Source organism: Gorilla gorilla, chromosome 12 (genome assembly GCF_029281585.2).
Source record: "Gorilla gorilla gorilla isolate KB3781 chromosome 12, NHGRI_mGorGor1-v2.1_pri, whole genome shotgun sequence".
In the NCBI taxonomy this organism is placed as follows: Eukaryota; Metazoa; Chordata; class Mammalia; order Primates; family Hominidae; genus Gorilla; species Gorilla gorilla.
In genome coordinates, this window is record NC_073236.2 from 111,041,747 (window position 1) to 111,066,099 (window position 24,353).

The 24,353-nt window shown below is 42.0% G+C and overlaps 2 protein-coding genes across 8 annotated transcripts in view; one reads left to right on the top strand and one right to left on the bottom strand.

Moving 5' to 3' along the window:
• The first annotated feature begins 1,194 nt into the window (after positions 1–1,194).
• Positions 1,195–22,474, top strand: TRMT61B (tRNA methyltransferase 61B). 2 transcript variants are annotated; one of them, XM_055377664.2, is made up of 7 exons: positions 1,195–2,018; positions 6,491–6,593; positions 10,282–10,472; positions 19,048–19,139; positions 20,250–20,449; positions 21,143–21,220; positions 21,307–22,474. In XM_055377664.2, the coding sequence occupies exons 1-7, from the start codon at positions 1,245–1,247 to the stop codon at positions 21,348–21,350; spliced, it is 1,482 nt and encodes a 493-aa protein (XP_055233639.1). In that variant the 5' UTR covers positions 1,195–1,244; the 3' UTR covers positions 21,351–22,474. The 2 variants fall into 2 exon arrangements, with proteins under 2 accessions (XP_055233639.1, XP_004029090.4); XM_004029041.5 differs by having other exon boundaries at positions 1,223–2,018; positions 20,250–20,476.
• SPDYA (speedy/RINGO cell cycle regulator family member A) overlaps positions 20,939–24,353 on the bottom strand; it is a 39,851-nt gene continuing 36,436 nt past the window's right edge. For 4 of the 6 annotated variants that reach the window (XM_055377669.1, XM_055377671.1, XM_031006393.1 and 1 more), the window contains one exon: positions 20,939–21,699. In XM_055377669.1, the coding sequence (XP_055233644.1) occupies positions 21,608–21,699 (92 nt within the window). In that variant the 3' untranslated portion in view covers positions 20,939–21,607. The remainder of the gene's footprint in view (positions 21,700–24,353) is intronic. The other 2 variants (XM_055377672.1, XR_008676787.2) reach the window with 2 other exon arrangements.

A 24,353-nucleotide genomic window follows, 5' to 3' on the forward strand; every position in this document is an offset into this window, starting at 1 on the left:
TACTCATAAAATGGATTTGTTTCTAACACGGAATTGTTGTAAACTTAAATGAGTGTCTAACGTGCCTCGTATTGCCAGACTCTCAATAAACTTTTGCCCAGTCAACTAATATCCAGCAAAGAGGCTAGCGATTTTTCTTTTCTTTTCTTTTTTTTTTTTTTTTGAGACAGAGTTTTGCTGTGTCGCTCAGGCTGGAGTGCAGTGGTAGCTCGATCTTGGCCCACTGCAACCTCCGCCTCCCGGGTTCAAGCTATTCTCATGCCTCAGCCTCCCTTGTAGCTGGTATTACAGGCGTGCACCATCGCGCCCGACTAATTTTTTTCCCCCGAGAGGAGTTTTGCTCAGTCGCCCAGGCTGGAGTGCAGTGCCGAGATCTCAGCTCACTGCAACGTCTGCCTCCCGGGTTCAAGCGCTTCTCTTGCCTCAGCCTCCCGAGTAGCTGGGATTACAGGTGCGTGCCTCCACGCCCAGCTAATTTTTGTATTTTTAGTAGAGACGGGGTTTCACCACATTGGCCAGGCTGGTCCGGAACTCCTGACCTCAAATGAGCCGCTCGCCTCGGCTTCCCAAAATGCTGGGAGGCTAGTGATATTTAACGCTAAATAACTCTGGCCTCCAAAGATACCTGTTTCCATTTTAAGACACTTCTATTTCGTTTTGGGAGGGTAAACTAGTTATATTTTAATAATGAAAACATGTGTTACATAAGCACATAGTGAGTACTCGAATCAACCTCGGACTCTCCGGGCGTGAGGGGTGGGTGAGGGGACCGGCAGGTGGTCACAGCCCCATCAAAAGGGACTTGGGGCTGGGGGATGTCGCGGTCAACTGGGAAAGGAGAGCCAATCAGCAAGTGGCGTGTCCCACGCCGTCTGTCAAATGCATCTGGGGGTTAGCTGTACTCATACATCTTGTGGGTGACTAGGTGACTTCCGTGTTCGAGACACTAGCGAGCTAAGCCTGGGATTTCAGTTTGCACAGCGCTTTGTTAAGTTTTGTCTCTCAATCTTGCTGTCCACGACCGAACCTAGAGGACGTCTGTTAGCGGTAAATTCTTTACCCACATTCCGAAAAGGAAAACGGGCGGCCGCGCGCGAGGACATATTCCTTGGATGGTCACTCAACCAGGACTCCGCTGCTCCCGCGCCCCAGCTTGACCTAGCGCACCGCCCCCTCCCCGACGCAGGCGCAGTCGCGGAGCTGTAGAGCCGCACGCAGCTGCAGAGCCATCGGGCTGCTGCGCCATGCGCGCGACGGGGAAAGAAGGGGTCGCGCTAGACTTGCGTCACTCGTCTGCGACGGCGTCTTCGCGAAACACTATGCTAATGGCATGGTGCCGCGGTCTTGTCTTGCTGTGCCTGCGGCAGGGGCTCGGAACCAATTCATTCCTGCACGGCCTGGGGCAGGAGCCCTTCGAGGGAGCTCGGTCACTGTGTTGCAGGCCCTCGCCTAGAGACCTGCGAGATGGTGAACGAGAGCACAAGGCGGCACAAAGGAAAGCCCCAGGAGCAGAGTCTTGCCCATCTCTCCCTCTGAGCATCTCGGACATTGGGACTGGATGTCTTTCGTCACTGGAAAACCTCAGACTGCCGACGCTGCGGGAAGAGTCATCCCCTCGAGAGCTCGAGGACTCGAGCGGAGACCAGGGCCGGTGCGGTCCCACACACCAGGGATCCGAGGATCCTTCGATGCTCTCGCAGGCCCAGTCCGCTACCGAGGTCAAAGAGCGTCACGTCTCCCCTTCTTGTTCAACTTCCAGAGAGAGACCCTTTCAGGCTGGGGAACTGATTTTAGCTGAGACTGGGGAGGGAGAAACAAAATTTAAGAAATTATTTAGGTTGAACAACTTCGGACTCTTAAATAGTAACTGGGGGGCAGTCCCGTTCGGCAAGATCGTGGGGAAGTTCCCCGGCCAGATACTGAGGAGTTCCTTCGGTAAGCAGTACATGCTGAGGAGGCCAGCCTTGGAAGACTATGTAGTATTGATGAAAAGAGGGACTGCCATAACATTCCCAAAGGTAATGCGATGGAGATAAGGTGTGTATTGGTTTCAGGAGGGGCAAAGACAGATGCAGTACTCAGTCCTGATTAATGTATTCAAAGCACATCTCAGAACGTTTGGATTTTTTATTGTACTCAGGCTTTTAAAATAAACCAATGGCTATAACTTTTACATACCATGATGAAAATTAGCATTAGGAAACGGCTAGATTTTAATTTTAACTTAGGAGTCTCGATTCCCTTATTTGTAAAATGTGGATAAAAGCTCAACTTTCTGTTAGGGTGATGTGAACTCACTACGTACATAATAAGTACTAATTTTGTTCCCCATTACTCTTAAGTTTATAACTTCAGGACTCAAGAGAATGTTGAACTCTTAGGGAACAATTTTTTAGTACTACTATGATGATATTTTAATATTTAATAATCATGTTACAAGAGTATATTAATCAACAATAGGTTCATTACGGTGCTTTTCCCCTTTTAGGGAAGAAATAGAGTTTTATATTAAAATAGCTAACATTCAACACCAAACATAAAATGACTATTCTTTATTAAAAAGTTAACTGCCTAAAGCCTAGTTTCAGTCTTTTTTTTTTTTTTTTCTTTTTTAAGACAAGTTCTCACTCTGTCATCCAGGCTGGAGTGCAGTGTTGCGATCTTGGCTCCCTGCAACCTCTGCCTCCCGGGTTCAAGCGATTCTCCCACCACAGCCTCCTGAGTACCTGGGACTACGGGCATGCACCACCACCCCGGGCTAATTTTTGTAGAGACGGGGTTTCGCCTTGTTGCCCAGGCTGGTCTTCAACTCCTGGCCTCAAGTGATCCGCCCACCTCGGCCTCCCAGTGCTGGGATTACAGGCGGGAGCCACCGCGCCCAGCCCTAGTTTGAAGCTTATGCTAATCATCTATCGCTAGCAGATTATTTCAATCCTTAGTCACAGTCACAGTCCTTGAGTAGAATGTTCCTGTGTAACACAACTCCTCCTCCTTTCTCCAGATCAGGATTCATTCGTTATTTATTCAGCAAATTGACTGCCTTCCATACTCAAGGCACTGTTTAGGGAAGTATAGTGTTGAACTGCAGTCCTCACCCTCAACATAGACCTTACATTCTAGAAGGGGTGACAAAGAACAAACAAGTAAGTGAAAGAATAAGGTCATTTCCAGTAGTATTAAGTGTCATGAAGACAAGTGTATTAACAATGACATTGTTTTGGGTGACCTGGGGTATGAGCATACTTTATGTCAGGTGAGGAGAGATGATCTCCAAGGAGGTACACTTGATAGGAAACCTAAATAAGGAAGAGCTTGCCTTGTAAACAGATCTAGGAAGAGCATTGTTCTTGCAAAGGGAGGAATACTGCCGAGTTTCTGTTGTGGCCTCAGTGGGTCAGATGAGGGACCCCGTATGAGGTGTGGTTTGAGTATTTTATTCCATTTGTAGTGAAGGACCATTAGAAGGTTCTTAGTAGGAATCCAGTCTGTATTTTAAACGGTCTACCCAGGGACTAAGAAAACTTTCCTCAGAAACTTAGGCTACTGAGGTATAATAAGCTTTTTTTGTTTAAAGACAGGGTCTTGCTGTGTCACCCAGGCTAGAGTGCAGTGGCTCAATCACCTCTTACTGTAGCCTGAACCTCCCAGGCTCCAACAGTCCTCGCACCTCAACCTCCTGAGTAGCTGGGACCACAGGTGCATGCCACTATGCCTAGCTAATCAAAAATTTTTTTTGTAGAGTTGTGGTCACCCTAACTTGCCCAGACTGGTCTCAAACTTCTCTAGGCTCAAGGGATCCTCCCTTGAGGGTGCTGGGATTACAGGTGAGAACGACCACTCCTGGCCATGGTATCATAAGCTCTTGAAGAAAACTAAAAGACTTTTGTAGTTTTATCTTGCTTCCCCATGTCTCCTTTCTCCCCATTAGACAAAATCAAGAGAGATTAGTTACATTTCGTGAAGTTATAAATATGCATATTTAGTGTACTTTCTGCCTTTCCATTTGTTACAGATAAAAGTCACATTGTTCCACTCTAAGGAGGAATTTAAGTACTAAATTTGTTAGGTGTTGACTTCTCTTTATAGCTTCCAAGTAGTGGTTGGAGATAGTTTAACTTCAACTTCTACAACTTTGAAATGCTTGAGGGAATACCTCCACTGATGTTTAAAAACTGATCTCCCTGTTAGAATTACAAAATTCCATCTTAGTATTAAAAATATGACCAGAGGCAGAGTGCAGTGGCTCACACTTGTAATCTCAATATTTTGGGAGGCTGAGGCAGGAGGATCATTTGAGCCCAGAAGTTTGAGACCAGCCGGGGCAACATAGGGAGACCTTGTCTCTACAAAAAATAAAAAATTAGCCAGGTATGGTGGCACACACTTGTAGTCCCAGCTACGCAGGAGGCTGAGATGGGAGGATTGTTTGAGCCCAGGAGTTTGAGGCTGCAGCGAGCCATGATCTTGCCACTGCACTCCAGCCTGGGCAACAGTGTAAGACCCTATCTCAAAAAAAAAGTGAGGGGGCAGGTGCCGTCACTCACACCTGTAATCTCAGTGCTTTGTGAGGCCAAGGCAGGAGGATTGCTGGAGGCTAGGAGTTCAAGACTAACCTGGCCAACATAGCAGGACCCCATCTTTATAAAAAAAAAAAATTAGTTGGGCATGGTGGTACATGCCTGTGGTCCCAGCTACTTTGGAGGCTGAGGTAGGAGGATTGCTTGAGCCCAGAAGTTCGAGGCTGCCGTGAGCTACTATTGCACTACTACACTCCAGTCTGAGTGACAGAGACCCTGTCACCAAGAAAATTTGTTTACTAAATTTAAAAAAAGCAGTTTTTATTAATGTCATCCGTAATATTTGTGTTAACAAAAACAATTCCAATTATATGTTTGGCAAGTGGGTCCTCCAATCTAGTAATAGCATAGTCTCTTTTTTTTCTTATATAGCAGGGCTCCCCTACCCCCTGGCTGAGGACTGGTACCAGTGTGTGGCCTGTAACAGGGAACTGGGCCACACAGCAGGTTAGCGGTGGGTAGTGAGCATTACTGCCTGAGCTCCATCTCTTGTCAGATCAGCCATGGCATTAGATTCTCATAGGAGTGCAAACTCTTGTGAACTGTGCATGCGCCAGATCTAGGTTGCATGCTCCTTATAAGAAACTAACTAATGCCTGATGATCTGAGGTGGAACAATTTCATTTCAAAACCATCCCCCTCTCCCCAATCTGTGGAAAAACTGTCTTCCACGAAACGGGTCCCTAGTGCCCAAAAGGTTGGGGACCGCTGTTATATAGTATCTTAATTCTAAATTAGAAGTTCATCATTTGGCCAGGCACGTTGGCTCACACCTGTAATCCCAGCACTTTAGGAGGCCGAGGCGGGCAGATCACCTGAAATCAGGAGTTTGAGACCAGCCTGGCCAACATGGTGAAACCCCATCTCTACTAAAAATACAAAAAATTAGCTGGGTGTGGTGGTGGGTGCCTGTAATCCCAGCTACTTGGGAGGCTGAAGCAGGAGAATCGCTTGAACCCAGGAGGCGAAGCTTGCAGTGAGCCAAGATTGTACCACTGCACTCCAGCCTGGGTGACAGAGCGAGACTCTGTCCCCCAAAAAATAAATAAGAAGTTCATCATTTTGGGCTGGGCACACTGGCTCACACCTGTAATCCCAGCACTGCGGGAGGCCGAGGCGAGCGGATCACCTGAGGTCAGTTCAAGACCAGCCTGGCCAACATGGTGAAACCCCATCTCCACTAAAAATACAAAAATTAGCCGGGCATGGTGGCAGGCACCTGTAATCCCAGCTATTCGGGAGGCTGAGGCAGGAGAATCGCTTGAACCCGGGAGGCAGAGGTCGCAGTGAGCCAAGATCGTGCCATCACACTCCAGCCTGGGGGACAAGAGCGAGACTTCGTCTCCCAAAAAAAAAAAAAAGAAATTCATCATTTTATGCAGAGATTATATAGTAAATTCCTAACTGGTCTTCCTGCCTCTTGATTTTTCTCCAGTAGATCCTGTATTCTTCTGCCAGATTAATCCTCATAAAATGCCATTTATATCACCTCAGTGACACACCCTAGTTGCTTATCAGGCTGAGTTCTAATGCCTCATACTGGCATTTAATTCTCTGCCTATCTCTCCTGAGATAACAAGCTGGATTTATTCTACCTCTGCTTTGTTTAAAGCTGTTTTTACCTTGTGATTGTTCCCATAAATTGTCTACTCTTTGTCTTTAAACTAGGCCATCCTGCTGCTCTATGAACTTATTGTCTGTAATTTTGGTATTATTCTGAAGTGTTGCCTTATTTGTTAATTGATTCTTGGATCTCTTTTATTTCATCAAGTGAAATATAAACTGTAGGCAGGTCCAGAGTCTGATTCGTTTTTTCACTCCCTTCTTCTGCACACCCAACAATGTAAGATAAGACTAGGTGCTTAGTACATATTTATTGGTCGCTGAGTCACCCATACTGTTTTCAATCATAGGATATTAATATGATTCTCTCAATGATGGATATCAACCCAGGTGATACTGTTTTGGAAGCTGGCTCAGGCTCTGGTGGAATGAGCTTATTTTTATCCAAAGCAGGTAAGAGATTGGACTGAGCTGGATCTCAGTAACAAAGAAAACATTCAATTTGTTCATAATAACAGAAAGTTATAAAGATATTTGGGAAAATACCTAACATTGAGGTAGCATTCTCCTAGAATCTGAAAGTAAGCAACTATTTTTCTTTCCATTTTGTACATTTATTCCAGTCAGTCTCTTTCTAATCCTCCCTCAATTTTCTTTGCTTTGTTTTACTTTCCCCATGCTCTCTAATGCTGCTTCTTTTTTCTTAAGTATACTTTTTATTGGAATATAATATGGCTACAGAAAAGTATGCAGATCATAAGTGTATATCTCAGTGAATCTTTGTATAGTGACCACTCATGTACTTATTACCGAGATCAAGGTAGGGAGTGTCCCTGCCCCACAGATGCCTCCTCATGTCCCCTCCCAGTCCTTATCATCACCAAAGGAAACCACTATTGTGACTTTTATCATCACTGATTAGTTTTGCCTCCTTCGAACTTATATAAAATGGAATCATACAGTATGTGCTCCTTTGTATCTGGCTACTCTCATTCATCATTATGTTTGTGAGATTCACTCATTGCATGCAGCAGTAGTTCTTTCATTTTAATTGCTGTATAATACTCTCTATTTAAATCACAATTTACCTGTTTTACTGTTGATAGACGTTTGAGTTGGATATTACAAATAGTGCTGCTTGGAACCTCCTTGTGTACTTGTCATGTTATTGTTGAATACTAGTGCCAGGTGAATACTTAGCCTGAGGGAATGTGGAAGGACGTTGTCAGCTGTTGGGGGGAGAGTTATATATCGTTAGGGCCAAAGAATTATAGTAGGTGTTCATAAAGAAATTAATCATAGTACAGAGCTATTAAGTAAAAAGCTAGATCATGAAGAATTATCTTTTTTTTTCCAGAAGGTCTCTAAAAATTGTCAGTTGGTAAAAGTACTGCTTGAAGGTGTGTGTCTGATCAAAAATCAAGAGGTGTATATTAAACATATATATTTTTTCATGTTCCTACCACTTAATTTCTAGTTACTTTTATGCTAGTTGATTAGTACCTCTTTGCCTACCTAATTTCTCTGAGTGTCAGGGTTGCTTTGGGTGGTCTGTCTGTGCAGTGTTGTCTTCCCTACATAATACTAGACTGCTGAATAGTCACAGTACTTTCTTTGAGTAGATTTTATAAAGATTACAGATAGAAATATGCTGAAATTAAACTCACACCTTTTGTTCTTTGACCTAATGTCTTCACATATGAATATTATCTAGATTATACTAAGCCAGTAAATTCATTCTGGGCTCCTCAATCTTTTGTTTGACTTTTCTGTACATAGTTAAAGGCAGTCATTTTCTCATCATCTATGACAAATTCCTAACTGCACGGTTTCATTTTACAAAGTGGATTTATAACAATTGGTGAGAACAGATAAGTGCCTATATTTCTAAAATACATAGTATCAGAAGAGTGTCATGGCTTGAATAATCCTAAACTATAAATATGCAAGAACTTATTGCTATTTACCTATGTGATGGATATTTTTCTCCATATTTTCTTTTCCAGTTGTTTATGATACTTTTTTTTTTTTTTTTTTTTTTTGAGGCGGAGTCTCACTCTGTTCCCCAGTTTGGAATGCAGTGGTATGATCGTGGCTCACTACAGCCTTGACCCTCGGAACTCAAGTGATCCTGCCGTCCCAGCCTCCCAAGTAGCTGGGACAATAGGCACATACCACCAAAGCTGGCTAATTTTTAAAGTTTTTGTAGAGACTGGGTCTCACTGTTGCCCAGGCTGGTCTTGAACTCCTGGCCTCAAGCAGTCTTGCCTAAGCCTCCCAAAGTGCTGGGATTACAGGCATGGGGCACCACGCTCAGCTTATGTTACTATTAAAATTAATTTTTATCTCCTGAGAACCTGATAACTTGCAGTTGGAGTTACATTTCAAAAGATACCTTGGAATTTAAACTTCATTAGTAAACTGTAAACTGATTGATCTGGGATAATCTCCAAATGGTATCAAATCACTTCAGATAGAGGTGGGTGGAAAGTTAATTGCCTTAAGTTAAAATGTAGTACTCCTCTCTGGAATTGTAGGATTACTGTGCTAATTAGTTTAAAAGTTCTTCACACACACACACACACACACACACAAATACAAATACCTTTATTTAATTTTTTTTTTTTATTTTTTGGTGGAGACAGGGTTTCACCGTGTTGGCCAGGCTGGTCTCGAACTCCTGACCTGAAGTGATCTGCCTGCCTTGCCCTCCCAAAGTGCTGGGATTACCGTGGCGAGCCACTGTATCCGGCCACAAATACCTTTTAAATATATGAAAGACTCAACCTCATCCATAATAAAAGAAATGCAAGTTAAAATTACATTAAAAGGCTGAGCATGGTGGCTCACGTCTGTAATCCCAGCACTTTGGGAGGCTGAGGCAGGCAGATTGCTTGAGCTCACGAGTTTGAGACCAGCCGGGCAACATGGCGAAACCCTGTCTCTACCAAAAATACAAAAAGTTAGCTGGGTGTGGTGGCACACACCTGTCGTCCCAGCTGTTCAGGAGGCTGAGGTGGGAAGGTCACTTGAGCCTGGGAGGTGGGGGTTGCGGTGAGCTGTGATTGCACCACTGCACTCCAACCTGTGTGACAGAGTGAGATCTTGTCTCAAAAAAAAAAAAAAAAAAACTCAAAAATCTACATTAAAAATGATAAACTTTATTCACTTTTTAGATTGACACAGATAAAAAGTTCAATAACTTAGGGAGAGTATGGAGATACAGGTATTCTTTTTTTTTTTTTTTTTGAGACGGAGTCTTGCACTGTCACCCAGGCTGGAGTGCAGTGGCGCATCTTGGCTCACTGCAAGCTCTGCCTCCCAGGTTCACACCTTTCTCCTGCCTCAGTCTCCCGAGTAGCTGGGACTACAGGCATGTGCCACAACACCTGGCTAATGTTTTGTATTTTTTTTAGTAGAGACAGGGTTTCACCGTGTTAGCCAGGATGGTCTCAATCACCTGACCTCATGATCCGCCTGCCTCAGCCTCCCAAAGTGCTGGGATTACAGGCGGGAGCCACTGCGACCGGCCTGAGATACAGGTATTCTAATACATTGCTGGTTGGCATATAAGTTGACACCACTTACGTGGAGGACAATGTAATATTATGTGAATAAATTCACATACTCCTTGAGCCAGCAATTCCATTTTTAGGACTTTATCCTGTAGAGATATACTGGCTTGATACAAAGACTTAGGTATAAGAATTTTCATTGCAGTATTGTTTATATTAGCATATGACTAGAAACAAGCTAAATGTTCATCGTAGCCATACAGTGAATATAATGCCTGTTAAAAAGAATGCAGTACATCTAGAATCACTGAAATGACATTGGTAAGTAAGAAGGAAGGTACAGGACAGTGTGTATAATACACCACAGTGTGTATTAAAAACACAGAGAGATACTTGGCTTGCTTGTGTACGCAGTGACTATCATGGGAAAGGTAAATAGCTGGTAATGTGGTTGCCTCTGAAGAGGGAGGGAGATTAATTGGAGATCAGGGATAGGAGATCAGACTTGTAACATTGAATTATTTGAATTATTTTTTTCACATACATGTACCTTTGCAAAATACATTTCTGACACTTTTTAATAAACTGATTAATATTATGAAATATCAAATTATTTTTTACTTAAGTTGGATCACAAGGACGAGTCATAAGTTTTGAGGTACGAAAAGACCACCATGATCTGGCTAAGAAGAATTACAAACACTGGCGTGATTCATGGAAATTAAGTCATGTAGAAGAGTGGCCAGACAATGTGGATTTTATTCATAAGGACATTTCAGGAGCAACCGAAGACATAAAATCTTTAACATTTGACGCAGTAAGTTTTCTAACGTGGGTCCTGTGTTATTACTTTGACTATAAAGAAGATAGTGGTCAGGCTTCTTTTGTATGGGCAAAGGTCTTCCTTCATTTGCTTCATGTCTATCTCTAGGGATTGAAAGAATATTTTCGTTTCATGCCTCTTAATCTCATGGTGGGATTTGGGACAGAGAGACATACTGAGTTACCGAGTTGGGTGCTGAAGTTGTCATTGAATGTGGGGTAATGACTGAAAGCTAGGACCAAAGACTAGTTGAGCATCATGAACCTCAGCATTTCTAGGATAAACCATACTTTGGAAGCAGCATTGGAAGCATATTGAACCCGGCACCTAACCTGAACTGTGAGATTTGGGGGAATAAGTAGCTTCCATTTGACAGGGAATAGGCAGAAGGCATCTTTAGATAGTTGAAGTCAGGATATCAAGAGGAGTGTGTTCATTGAAGATGTCGAGGACAGAGGTGTTTATCATGAACAAAGCTCCAGAAAGTGGAGGAGAGACATTGTGAGGAAGAGAAACACTGGGAAGTTGACTTAGGGAAAAGAAGCAGAGAAGATGAAAGTAAAAAGATAGATGACAAGAGAGGATACATTAAGCTGTGATCAAACATGGTGGAGATCTGGGACATGGAAGTATTTGCTGGCTGAAGAATTCCTTGGTGATACCACTTCACAGTTTGTAGCTTCACACTATGGACTGAGGCCTTGGTTAGGAGTCTTTCTTCCTTTCCTTAATTGGCTGCTGGAAGGATGGACTATTTTGGTGAGAAATGAAGCAAAGTTCAAAGAGGAGAGAAAATCTTTTTTTTTTTTTTTTTGGCGACAGAGTCTCATTCTGTTGCTTAGGGTGGAGTGCAGTGGTACAGTCTCAGCTCTCTGCAACCTCCGCCTGCCGGGTTCAAGCGATTCTCCTGCCTCAGCCTCCCAAGTACCTGGGATTACAGGTTCACGCTACCATGGCCAGCTAATTTTTGTATTTTTAGTAGAGATGGGGTTTCACCATGTTGGCCAGGCTGCTCTCGAACTCCTAACCTTACGTGATCTGCCCATCTCAGTCTCCCAAAGTGCTGGGATTACAGGCATGAGCCACTGTGCCTGGCCATGAAAATGATTTTTATCAGCACTGGCTCCCAGCTCTGATATAACTAAAACCTATAGTTTTAGTGACACAGCTTCCTGTACAGAAAGACCTCAGTTCTTTTTTCTCATCTATGGCTTGCATGTTACAGCTCAATAAGGGGGAAAGAGCTCTGTTTAGGTCATCCATAGGAATGTCAAAAATACCTGCGAGATTAAATTGGTCATCAGAATTTTGCTTGATGAGCATGAAACACAACAAAGGATTTTAATGATATCATTGAAGCTTTGTAGAAACCTGCTGAACCATTCCTGATCTAAAAAGAACACTCTTTTTTAGATTTATTCAGCTGAATCTCTCTTGAATAATAGTGCCAGATGATTACTCAATATGAGGGAATAGAGAAGGAGAGGGGGTGTCAGCTGCTGGGGGGAGAGTTATATACCGTTAGGGCCAAAGAATTATAGTTGGTGTTCATAAATAATTATAATACAGAACTGTTAAGTAGAAGCTAGATCATGAATAATTTCCTTTTCTTAAGAACGTTTCTAAAAATTGTACATTGGTAAGAATACTGCTTGAGGGTTGGTGTTTGATCAAAGATCAAAAGGTATATGTTAAACATAAATCTCTGGCAGGGCACAGTGGCTCACGCCTGTAATCCCAGCACTTTGGGAGGCCGAGGCAGGCGGATCTCCTGAGGTCAGGAGATTGAGACCATCCTGGCTAACACGGTGAAACCCCGTCTCTACTAAAAATATAAAAAATTAGCCGGGCGTGGTAGCTGGTGCCTGTGGTCCCAGCTACTCGGGAGGCTGAGGCAGGAGAATGGCGTGAACCCGGGAGGCGGAGCTTGCAGTGAGCCGAGATCGCGCCACTCCACTCCAGCCTGGGTGTCAGAGCGAGACTGCATCTCAAAAAAGAAAGAAAGAAGGAAAGAAAAATACAAAAATTAGCCAGGAATGGCGGTGGGCGCCTACAATCCCAGCTACTTGGGAGGCCGAGTCAGGAGAATCGCTTGAACCTGGGAGGTGGAGGTTCCAGTGAGCCAAGATTTGCGCCACTGCACTCCAGCCTGGGAGACAGAGCAAGACTCTATCTCAAAAAAACAGAAAAGAAATAAACAAATATGTATGTATATATATGTATTTCTGATACTGTCATTCTCCTGCTGAAAAAACAATCCGGAGCTTTTCTTTTCTTTTTTTTTTTTTTTTGAGACGGAGTCTTGCTCTTTCACCCAGGCTGGAGTACAGTGGTATGATCTTGGCTCACTGCAACCTCCGCCTCCCGGGTTCAAGCGATTCTCGTGCCTCAGCCTCCTGAGTAGCTGGGATTACAGGCGCCCGCCACCATGGCTGGCTAGTTTTTGTGTTTTTAGTAGAGATGGGGTTTCACCATGTTGCCTAGGCTGGTCTCGAACTCCAGGGCTCAAGCGATCCACCCGCTTCAGCTTCCCAAAGTGCTGGGATTACAGGCGTGAGCCATGGCACCTGACCCGGAGCTTTTCGTTCAAAGACTTCTGGTGGCCAGATCTGATCTGAACCTTCCTTTCTCTAGTCCTTTATGTAACCTGACTCCATACATGCCAACCAAAATGATGCTAAATGAATAAAAAAGGTGTTAAACCATTAAAAAAATAGAAAAAAGACAGAGCATGACTAATAAAAGAATTAGCCGGGCGCAATGGCTCACACCTGTAATCCCAGCACTTTGGGAGGCCGAGGCGGGCAGATCACAAGGCCAGGAGATCAAGACCATCCTGGCTAACATGGTGAAACCCCATCTCTACTAAAAATACAAAAAATTAGCCGGGCGTGGTGGCGGGTGCCTGTAGTCCCAGCTACTGGGGAGGCTGAGGCAGGAGAATGGCCTGAAGCCGGGAGGCGGAGCTTGCAGTGAGCCGAGATGGCGCCACTGCACTCCAGCCTGGGCGAGAGTGCGAGACTCCGTCTCAAAAAAAAAAAAAAAAAAAGAATTAAACAAATTTTGGAAACAGCTTAACCATCAAAAGAGAATAGACACAATGGAATACTAACAATAAATGTACTCTAGCTACATCAATAAATCTGAAAGACTTGGTGTTTGGTGGAAAAAGCATTATAAGAGAATATGTGAAATGACCACCTACATGTAAAATTTAAAACTACACAACATGTATTGTTTGTAGCTATATACATATGTTGTAGAAGTATAAAATTTGGGAATGTTACCAACTTCAGGACAATGACTGTTTCTGAGGAGAGAAAAGGAAGGGAAAGGAATAGAGGGAAGTAAGTTTGGGGTCCATTCAGATTGGTCCACTGCCGGGCTCCATAATCGCCAGTGTAACCTTGGGTAAGTCACTTAATCTTTCCATGCCTCGGTTACCTCATGTATTAAACAGGAATGATAATAGTACCTATTTCATAGAGTTGTTGAGGATTAAATAAGAGAATTCATGTAAAGTACCTGGTACATAGTAAGCACTGAATAAATGTTAGTTATGTTTTTCATCATCTTGATTTTCTTCCTTTCCTCTTTTCTCTGCCTGTTTAAACTCTATTCTCCCTTTAAAGCTTAAAGGTCATCTCCTGTGTGAAATATCCTTTCATCATCTAGCCAGAGGATTATTACCTTCCTCTGAATTTCTGAACCAATTTGTTTCTGGAGTCAACAAGCATTTATTAACAACCTGCCATGTGTCGTGTGCTGTGCTAAGACAAAAATTATACATTCAAAAGAGCTTTTGAAAACAAAAAATGAATAAGAAATATTAAAAATTAAAAAAAAAATAGCTGTGGGCCAGGCATGATGGTTCATGGCCGTAATCCCAGCACTTTGGGAGGCTGAGACGGGGTGGATCACTTGAGGTCAGGAGTTTGAGACCAACCTGGCTAACATGGTGAAACTCTGTCTCTACTAAAGGTATAAAAATTAGCTGGGTGTGGTGGTGCAAGCCAGTAATCCCAGCTACTTGGGAGGCTGAGGTAGGAGGATCGCTGGAACCCAGGAGGCAGAGGGTGCAGTGAGCTGAGATTGCGCCACTGCACTTTAGCCTAGGTGACAGAGCAAGACTGTGTCTCAAAAATTAAATTAAATTGGCCAGGCGCAGTGGTTCACGCCTGTAATCCCAGTACTTTGGGAGACCAAGGCGGGCGGATCATGAGGTCAGGAGTTCGAGACCAGCCTGGCCAACATGGTGAAACCCTGTCTCTGCTAAAGATAAAAAAAAATTAGTTGGGTGTGGTGGCGCATGCCTGTAATCCCAGCTACTTGGGAGGCTGAGGCAAGAGAATCTCTGGAAACTGGGAGGCGGAGGTTGCAGTGAGCTAAGATCGCACCATTGTACTCCAACCTGGGTGACAGGATGAGACTCCATCTCAAAAAAAAAAAAATTTAATTAAATAAGATAAAATGAAATAGACATATAAGTAATTACTAAAAAGACTCAGAAGTATAAAACACCATGGCTGTAGAACTTGGTATGAGGAGATGAGTCTGTAAATGCAGTCATGAGGGGCTAGATAATAAAGAAAGCTGTGTATATATCAAGCTGGATAGTATGGCATTATCTTGTAAGTAGGAAAGTAGACTGTCTAGATTTCTGATTTAGAATAGTTCTGGAGAAAGAATGGAGGCTGGGAGTCTATGCAGAAAGGTATTATAATATTTCAACAAGATATGGTGAGGTGTTGACCTAAGTCAATGTCTGTGGGATTAATTTGAGAAACACTGGAGGTAGATTCGTGAGACTTTAATTCAAACAGAAGCACCAAAACCCCAGAGTCTCAAAAGAGAATTCAAGGTAAAGAAAATGATGGCTTCTTGATTAGGCTTTGAAAAAAGAAAATGATGACTCTTAAGTTTCTGGTTTGAGTAACTGGATAAATGCTGTTAACTGAGAATTGAGCATTCAAGATTTGCAGTTTTCTGGGTTATCTGACTTTGGTCCTTGTCAATAATATAGTAAAACTACAGTCTGAGAACCCATTTATGTCATTGTGTTGACCCTTGATTGTCATTGAAATCTTGACTTGGATATTTATTTATTTATTTGAGATGGAGTCTCACTCTGTTGCCCAGGCTGGAGTGCAATGTCGTGATCTCGGCTCACTGCAATCTCTGCGTCCCTGGTTCAAGCATTTCTCCTGTCTCAGCCTCCTTTGTAGCTGGGACTACAGGCACCCGTCACCACGCCCAGCTAATTTTTTTGTATCTTTAGTAGAGACAGGGTTTCGCCATGTTGGCCAGGTTGGCCTCGAACTCCTCACCTAAGGTGATCCACCCGCCTCGGCCTCCCAAACTGCTTGGATTACAGGTGTGAGCCACCATGCCTGGCCTCGACTTGGATATTTAATAGGCATCTTAAATACATGTCCAAACCTGAATTCTTATTTCCCCCAAGCTTGCTCCTGCCATAATCTTCATCATTTTCCTCATTAGTAAATGACATCTCCATTCTTTCAGTGGCTTAGGCTAAAAACTTTGGATTCAGTCTTCTTTTTCTCACATCCTACAGCCAATTCTAATTCTAATTGGCTCTGTCTTCAAAATATATGCCACTTCTTACCACACCCACTGCTCTTTGCTATTACAAGCCACTGTCATCCTTCCTTGCATTCTCGGTGCTTTCTGCATGTAGATTTTAAAGTGAGTCAGAGTATACTTAATGACAGTGAATTGTATACTTAAAATGGCAATGTTTATTTTACCACACACAAAAATAGTTTTTTTAAAAAGTTCAGATCATGTCATTCTTTAAAATTCTTCAGTGGCTTCTCAATTGAGTAAAGCTAAAGCCTGCATGATTCTATGTAATCTGTGTCCACCACCTTCGATGTCGTCTCTTACCACTTGCCCCCTTTTATCTCCACTGCAGTGACAGTGGCCTCAACAGACTCCCCAAGTAGCCTACTACCTGAGTGTTTGTATTAAATATTTGCTGTTCCCTCCACCAGGAGCTCACTTCTCCCCTACATTTTCATGGGTTAAACTTAATTTTATTTTCTTCAGGTCTCTTCACTGACCAGTCTATGTATAAAATGACACCTCCTTTCCCTGACCTGTCACTTTCTTTCCCTCTTTCTCTGCTTATTTTATTTGTTTGTTTTGAGATAGGGTCTCATCCTGTCACCCAGGCTGGAGTGCAGTGACACAATCACAGCTCACTGCAGCCTTGATTTCTCAAGCCCAGGTGATCCTCCCTCCTCAGCCTCCCAAGTGGCTGGAACCACAGGAGCACGCTACCACGCCTGGCAGTTTTTTTTCTTCAGACAGAGTCTCACTCTGTCGCCCAGGCTGGAGTGCAGTGGCCTGATCTCTGCTCACTGCAACTCCGCCTCCCAGGTTCAAGCTATTCTCCTGCCTCAGCCTCCTAAGTAGCTGGGATTACAGGTGTGCACCATTGTACCTGGCTAATTTTTGTATTTTTAGTAGAAACGGGGTTTCGCCGTGTTGGCCAGGCTGGTCTTGAACTCGTGACCTCAGGTGATCCCCTCACCTCGGCCTCCCAAAGTGCTGGGATTACAGGCATGAGCCACTGCACCCTGCCATTTTTTTTATTTTTATTAATGCGGGGTCTCACTGTGTTGCCCATGCTGGTCTGGAACTCCTGGGCTCAAGCAATCCTCCTGCCTTGGCTTCCCAAAGTGCTGGCATTACAGGCATGAGTTACCACGCCTATTCTGCTTTATAACTGTTTTTCTTCATGTCACTCACCACCCTCTGTCCTATTTATTTATATGTTTTCTTATTTTTGTTTAATGTCTACCCCTTCATTAGATCCCATGAAACAGACTATAAGCTCCAACTATATCCTTACCACTTAGAAAAATGTTTGCCATGTAGACAGTGCTTAATAAATATTTGGTGAATAAATTAATAAGCTGTCCCTTGACTGATTAGTACTGTTTTTAAAAAACACAAACAATCTAATATTTTATCATTTAGTAAATAGATATGCCAGCATATCTCTAGGCTTTCTGGAGTTAATACAACAGTAAATGTTACTTTATTTTCTATTTTGACCAGATTTATTTTTTGTTTTTAATTAATTTTTTATTTGAAAAATTTTCACTTATCTTTGTACTTACTGGCATCTTCTGTGACTATAGCCATGTGTACTGCAATTGAAACAAGAATAAAGAGGAAATAAGGGATATGATTTTTTTTTTTTGAGACAGAATCTCACTCTGTCACCCAGGCTTGAGTGCAGTGGTTTAATCTTGGCTTACTGCAACCTCTGCCTCCCGGGTTCAAGTAATTGTCCTGCCTCAGCCTTCCCAGTAGCTGGGACCATAGGTGTGCACCACCACACCTGGCTAATTTTTGTATTTTCAGTAGAGACAGGGTTTTGCCATGTTGGCCAGGCTACTCTCAAACTCCTGACCTCAGGTGATCCACCCACCTGGGCTCCCAAAGTGCTGGGATTATAGGCGTGAGCCACTGCCTCTGGCCAATATGTGAATTTCTGTTGCCAAAGCTGAAATAAAGCATTTAAATTTATAAGTTTTGGCAATAGAAATTCACATTGTCAGCCAGGTGCAGCGGTTCACATCTGTAATCCCAGCATTTTGGGAGGCCGAGGCGGGCAGATCGCTTGAATCCAGGAGTTCAAGACCAGCGTGGGCGACATGGCAAAACCTGTGTCTACATAATATACAAAAAATTAGCTGAGAATGGTGGCGCCTGCCTGTAGTCTCAGCTACTCGAGAGGCTGAGGTGGGAGGGTTGCTTGAGTTCATGAGGTGGAAGTTGCAGCGAGGTGACATCGTGCCACTGTACTCCAGCCTGGTCAACAGAGCGAGACCCTGTCTCAAAAAAAAAAAAAAAGGAAATTCACATTGGCTCAAATGTTTAAATTTTTCATGTTGTAATGGCGTGTTTTACACTTGGCAATATTGATAATACAGGCATACAGGAATCTTTCTTTGGTTATATTCATATATACATACATAGCCAAATCAATATTTCCATATTAATATGCAAAGCACAAGACATATCATTATGATTTTTCAGTATCATCAAGTACTATGACAAATTGTTTTTTCTTCCCTGAGACAGGATCTCACTCTTGCCCAGGGTGGAGTATGATGGCACAGTCATAGGTCACTACAGCCTCGAACTCCTAGGCTCCAGTGACCCTCCCACCTCAGCTTCCTGAATAGCTGGTACTACGGGCTTGTGCCACTGCATCCAGCTACTTTTTTTTTTTTTTCAATAGAGTCAGAGTCTCGCTATGTTTCCTGGGCTGTTCTCAGACTCGGCCTCAAATGGATCCTCTTGCCTCAGCCTCCCAAAGTGTTGGGATTACAGGCAGAAGCCACCTTGCCCAACTGTATAATAATTAACATACCCTTTTGGGAGTGGTAAAATGATAGTTAATAATACTACCTTCTAAAAAATGAAATACTTTGATTGCTGTCCAAAAGTGTGTCATTTCACCACAATAAGAAAACTTATGCTTTATTTAAACGGAATCAGACTGATCCAGTTCTCTTTTTCCCCCACACAGGTAGCTTTGGATATGTTAAATCCTCATGTTACTTTGCCTGTTTTTTACCCACATCTTAAGCATGGTGGTGTATGTGCTGTATATGTAGTAAAGTGAGTAATATAACTGTTTTTCTTTGTAATGTAACTTTTAAGTGCACTTTTGCTTAAGTACCAAACTAAATTTTTTTTTTTTTTTTTTTTTTTTTTTTTGAGACAGAGTCTCACTCTGTCACCCTGGTTGGAGTGTAGTGGTATGATCTCAGCTCACTGCAACCTCCACCTCCCCTGTTCAAGCAATTATCCTGCCTCAGCCTCCCAAGTAGCTGGGATTACAGGCGCCCGCCACCACGCCCGTCTAATTTTTTCTATTTTTAGTAGAGAAGGGGTTTCACCATGTTGGCCAGGCTGGTCTTGAACTCCTGACCTCAGGTGATCTGCTCGCCTGGTCTCCCAAGGTGCTGGGATTACAGGCTGGAGCCACCACGCCCAGCCAAAATATTCATTTTGTAACTGAATAAAGTGTATATGGCATCTTATACAACTGTTTTAAAATGACAAGTCCCAAGTTCATTTATATTACTGTATATTTATTTAGTGTTTTTTTTTTAAACTTTTATCGTTTTTTGTTTTTTTTTTTTTTTGAGACAGAGTCTCGCTTTGTCACCCAGGCTGGGGTGCAGTGTCATGATCTCAGCTCACTGCAACCTCCGCCTCCTGGGTTCAAGTGATTTTCCTGCCTCATCCTCCCGAGTAGCTGGGATTACAGGTATGTGCCACCACACCCGGCTAATTTTTGTATTTTAGTAGAGACAGGGTTTCACCATGTTGGCCAGGCTGGTCTGGAACTCCTGACCTCAAGTGATCTGCCCCCCTCAGCCTCCCAAAGTGCTGGGATTACAGGCGTGACCCACGCCCAACCCTATATTACTGTTTAAATCATTTTTTACATAAATAGTAATATAAGATGCATATTTTCTTCTGACAATCTGGAAGAAACGTTTTAAAAGTATAATGTGAACAGTAGTGTTAAATTATGGTCTCTGTGTTTGTTTACTTAGAATTTTGTGAAGGTACTTTTTATGCCTCCTAACTTGCATATTTAAACCCTCTCCTGCCTTAATTTAACTATAGTATTTAAATGTGGGCAAGAGGTATAGGGAACTTAAATAAATATAATGTTATTATTTTAGTAGAAATGTAAATTTTTCACTTTTCTGAAAGCATCACACAGGTTATTGAACTTTTAGATGGAATTCGCACCTGTGAACTTGCTCTTTCATGTGAAAAGATAAGTGAGGTCATTGTCAGAGATTGGTTGGTTTGCCTTGCAAAACAGAAAAATGGAATTTTAGCTCAAAAAGTAGAACCTAAAATCAACACAGATGTACAACTAGATTCTCAAGAGAAAATTGGAGTTAAAGGTGAGCTGTTTCAAGAGGATGACCATGGTGAGCTTCAGTTTTACTTTATGCATGCAGTAATGAATGGAGAATGAGTTCCTGAGTATACTGACCAATAGTCATATAAAAATATTCCTCAGCAATTTTCTATAGAAAAGTGTGATATTTATTCTGCTAAGATGTATAAGGCACAGAATAATGACTTTTCCTGCCTTTTACTTAAAACTCTGATACCTTTGAAGAATTGAGCTTTTTATAATATTCATATTTTACTTGTCACAAGGAGCTTGGTTTGTGAAATAATTTAAATGTATTAAGGATGTTTTATATTTAGATCACTGATTATTAATGGGACCTGATAGGCAAATAGCTAATATTCCAAAAAGCAACTTCTAAGATGCTGCTGGAATTCTTGAAAGAACTGAGTTTAGGTCTTTGTCATATATACACATTATTTAGGCCATGAACAAGTTTTCAAGTATCAGTTGATTTATGATATGGGCTTATCCATTTGGTTATAAAATCATATGTTTATTACATAATCATTGACAAATAGTTTCTGTATAATAACTGGCAGAGTAGCTCTAAAACATATGCAAGGAATAAAAAAAGAAAAAACTTACAATAAAGAGAGTAACTCATATTTTAACAGTTTTGTGAAAAAAATAGAAAATATTTTATGTAGCTTATAGTACATATATTTTTTTACAACAGAAGAATCACATTCTGATTTTCCATATGGATCATTTCCCTATGTTGCTAGACCAGTACACTGGCAACCTGGTCATACAGGTGAGTAATGTTTTCAGAACATATTAAATGGTGTTTTTTTCTTTTAATTAATATAATGACTTTATGTTTTTCTTCTCTTAAATTAGCTTTTCTTGTCAAGTTGAGGAAGGTCAAACCACAACTTAACTGAGTACTCCAGATGACAGCAACTGACTTGAAGATGGAAAAATATCAAAATAGAACTTTATATTGAAAATCACTACTTTCATAGATTGGCATTTTTAGCTATTACTATGACTTATATAACTTATACATATAATTTTGAAAATAACAACTAAAAGATGTATAACATAGCAAAACTGCTTAAACATCCCATTTTGACACTTGTCTTGCAGTTAGTTTGACATTTTGTAGTTAATGATTCCAAATTGGTTTAGTTGGGCCATCTCATTCTTCACTTCCTGTAAACCACTCCATAGATTTGTCTTTCTTCAAGAAATTAGTTTTCTTTCCTTTATTTGATTGATGGTCATTGACTACTGAAAGAAAATATGCATTTTAAGATAAATTTTATGTATCTGTCCATTTTAAATACATCTTATAATGGCTTGTATATGTCTTAAAAAATAATAAGGAAATCTGGGTTATAGTAAATAATGGGGGGAAACTTAAGAATGATATAATCACCTTAAAAATTGTAACAAAAGATGTAACAGCTCTTGAATCTCTTTTATCCCCTCAGAATCTTTTTAACCAGCTTGAAAGAACATTAGAATTGTTCAGTGTTACTACACAAATTAAATGTTTGGGGGCTGGGCACAGTGGCTCACGCCTTTGGGAGGCCAAGGCAGGCAGATCACCTGAGGTCAGGAGTTCGAGACTAGTCTGGCCAACATGGCAAAACCCTGTCTCTACTAAAAATACAAAAATTAGCTGGTTGTGGTGGCGGGCACCTGTAATCCCAGCTACTTGGGAAGCTGAGGCAGGAGAATCGCTTAAACCTGGAAGGCGAAGGTTGCAGTGAGCTGAGACTGTGCCACTGCACTCCAGCCTGGGTGACAGGGTGAGACTCCATCTTTAAAAAAAAATGTTTGGGGAATACATTTTGGAAACATGAATTAATTACAAATGGGACTTATTATTCATAGGCACCAGTTATTTAGCATTTACCACATACCATACATTGTTTTGAAAACTTTATATATGTTTTTCACTTACTATGGACAACTTATCTTTCAGGTTATCCATATTTTACAGATAAACAGTGACTTAGAGTGATTAGGTCGCTGTTTAAATATAGATGTTTTATAGGTTTTTAGTTGTGTGTGTGTGTTTTTTTTTTTGAGACAGATTCTCATTCTGTCACCCAGGCTGGAGTGCAGTGGCATGATCATGGCTCATTGCAGCCTCAATCTCCCAGGATCAAGTAAGCCTCCCGCCTCAGCTTCCCATGTAGTTGGACTATAGGCACATGCTACCACGCCCAGCTAATTTTTGTGGATTTTTTGGTAGAGACGGGGTTTGTCATGTTGCCCAGGCTGGTCTCAAACTCCTAAGCTCAAGCAATCCTTCTGCCTTGACTTCCCAAAGTGCTGGGAACATAGGTGTGGAGCCACCATGCCCGGCCTGTTTTATGGGCTGTAAAATAGTAATGCCTTGGAGGGTAAATGCTACCATTCCTAGATTTATCTCTTAGGCTAGAAGTATTTAAAAATTATACATGTGTGTAAATTTTTTATTAAATAACATATTACAGAACGTAGAACATTTTAAAGTAAAATCTCTGCCTTTTTAGAGTTTACAGTCTATGATAGAGCGTGACATTAATCACACAGATGTAAAACTAAAACTGTTATAAATTCCCCCCAAAGAAGTACAAGGTACTATGAGTAACCATAATGGGGGACTTTGCCCTAGCAAGTGACAATTGAGCTGAGAACTGAATGCCAAGTAGGAATTAACTACAGCAGGGAAAATGGGAATAAAAAGTGATGCTGGGGTAGAGTGGAAAAGACTGGATAGATAGATGGGGATGAGGCCATGCAAGTTCTCATATGCCCGTGAAGGAATTGGTGTATCCTAAGAAAAATGGGATTCCATTGAAGAATTTAAGTAAGGGGTGACATGTTTAGATCTGTGTTTTGAAAATCACTCTGGCTGCATTTAGACAAGTGATTGAATCAGGAGCAGAGTATTCTGGTGGTATATTTCTGTATGATACCTAGCTGAACATTTATATAATAATAATGCCTTTATAGCTTTTATAACATTTCCAGATACAGTTATACATTGCTTAACAGTGGCAGTACATTCTGTTAAATGCATAGTTGGGCAGTTTCATCATTGTGTGAACATTACGTAGTGTACTTACACAAACCTAGGTGGTATAGCCTACTACACACCTAGGTTATATGGTATAGCCTACTGCTTCTAGACTGCAAACGTGGATAGCATGTTACTGTACTAACTACCATACGCATTTATAAGACAATGGTAAGTATGTGTGTATCTAAACATAGAAAAGGTACTGTGTTGCACTACAGGGCTATGATGTCAGTAGGTGATAGGAATTTTTCAGCTCCATTATAATCTTTCCTTCCTTCCTTCCTTCTTCTTTTCTTTTCTTTTCTTTTTCTTTTTCTTTTTTTTTTTGAGACAGAGTCTTGCTCTGTTGCCCAGGCTGGAGTGCAGTGACACGATCTTGGCTCACTGCAACCTCCGACTCCCAGGTTCAAGCAATTCCCCTGTCTCAGCCTCCCGAGTATCTGTGATTACAGGTATGTGCCATCATGCCCGGCTAATTTTTGTATTTTTTTAAGAGACAGGGTTTCACCATGTTAGCCAGGCTGGTCACAAACTCCTGACCTTAAGTGATCCATCCACCTGCCTCGGCCTCCCACAGTTCTAGGATTACAGGTGTGAGCCACCATGCCCAGCCATTATAATCTTAGGGGAACACCATCCTGTATGCAGTCCCACCTTGAGTGAAATGTCATTATGTGGTGCATGACTATATAGAAGCTCTGAAGTGTTTTTTTGTTTGTTTGTTTGTTTTGAGACAGAGTCTCGCTCTGTTGCCCAGACTGGAGTGCAATGGCATGGTCTTGGCTCACTGCAACCTCCACCTCCTAGGTTCAAGCAATTCTCCTGTCTTAGCCTCCCAAGTAGCTAGGATTACAGACACACGCTCCCA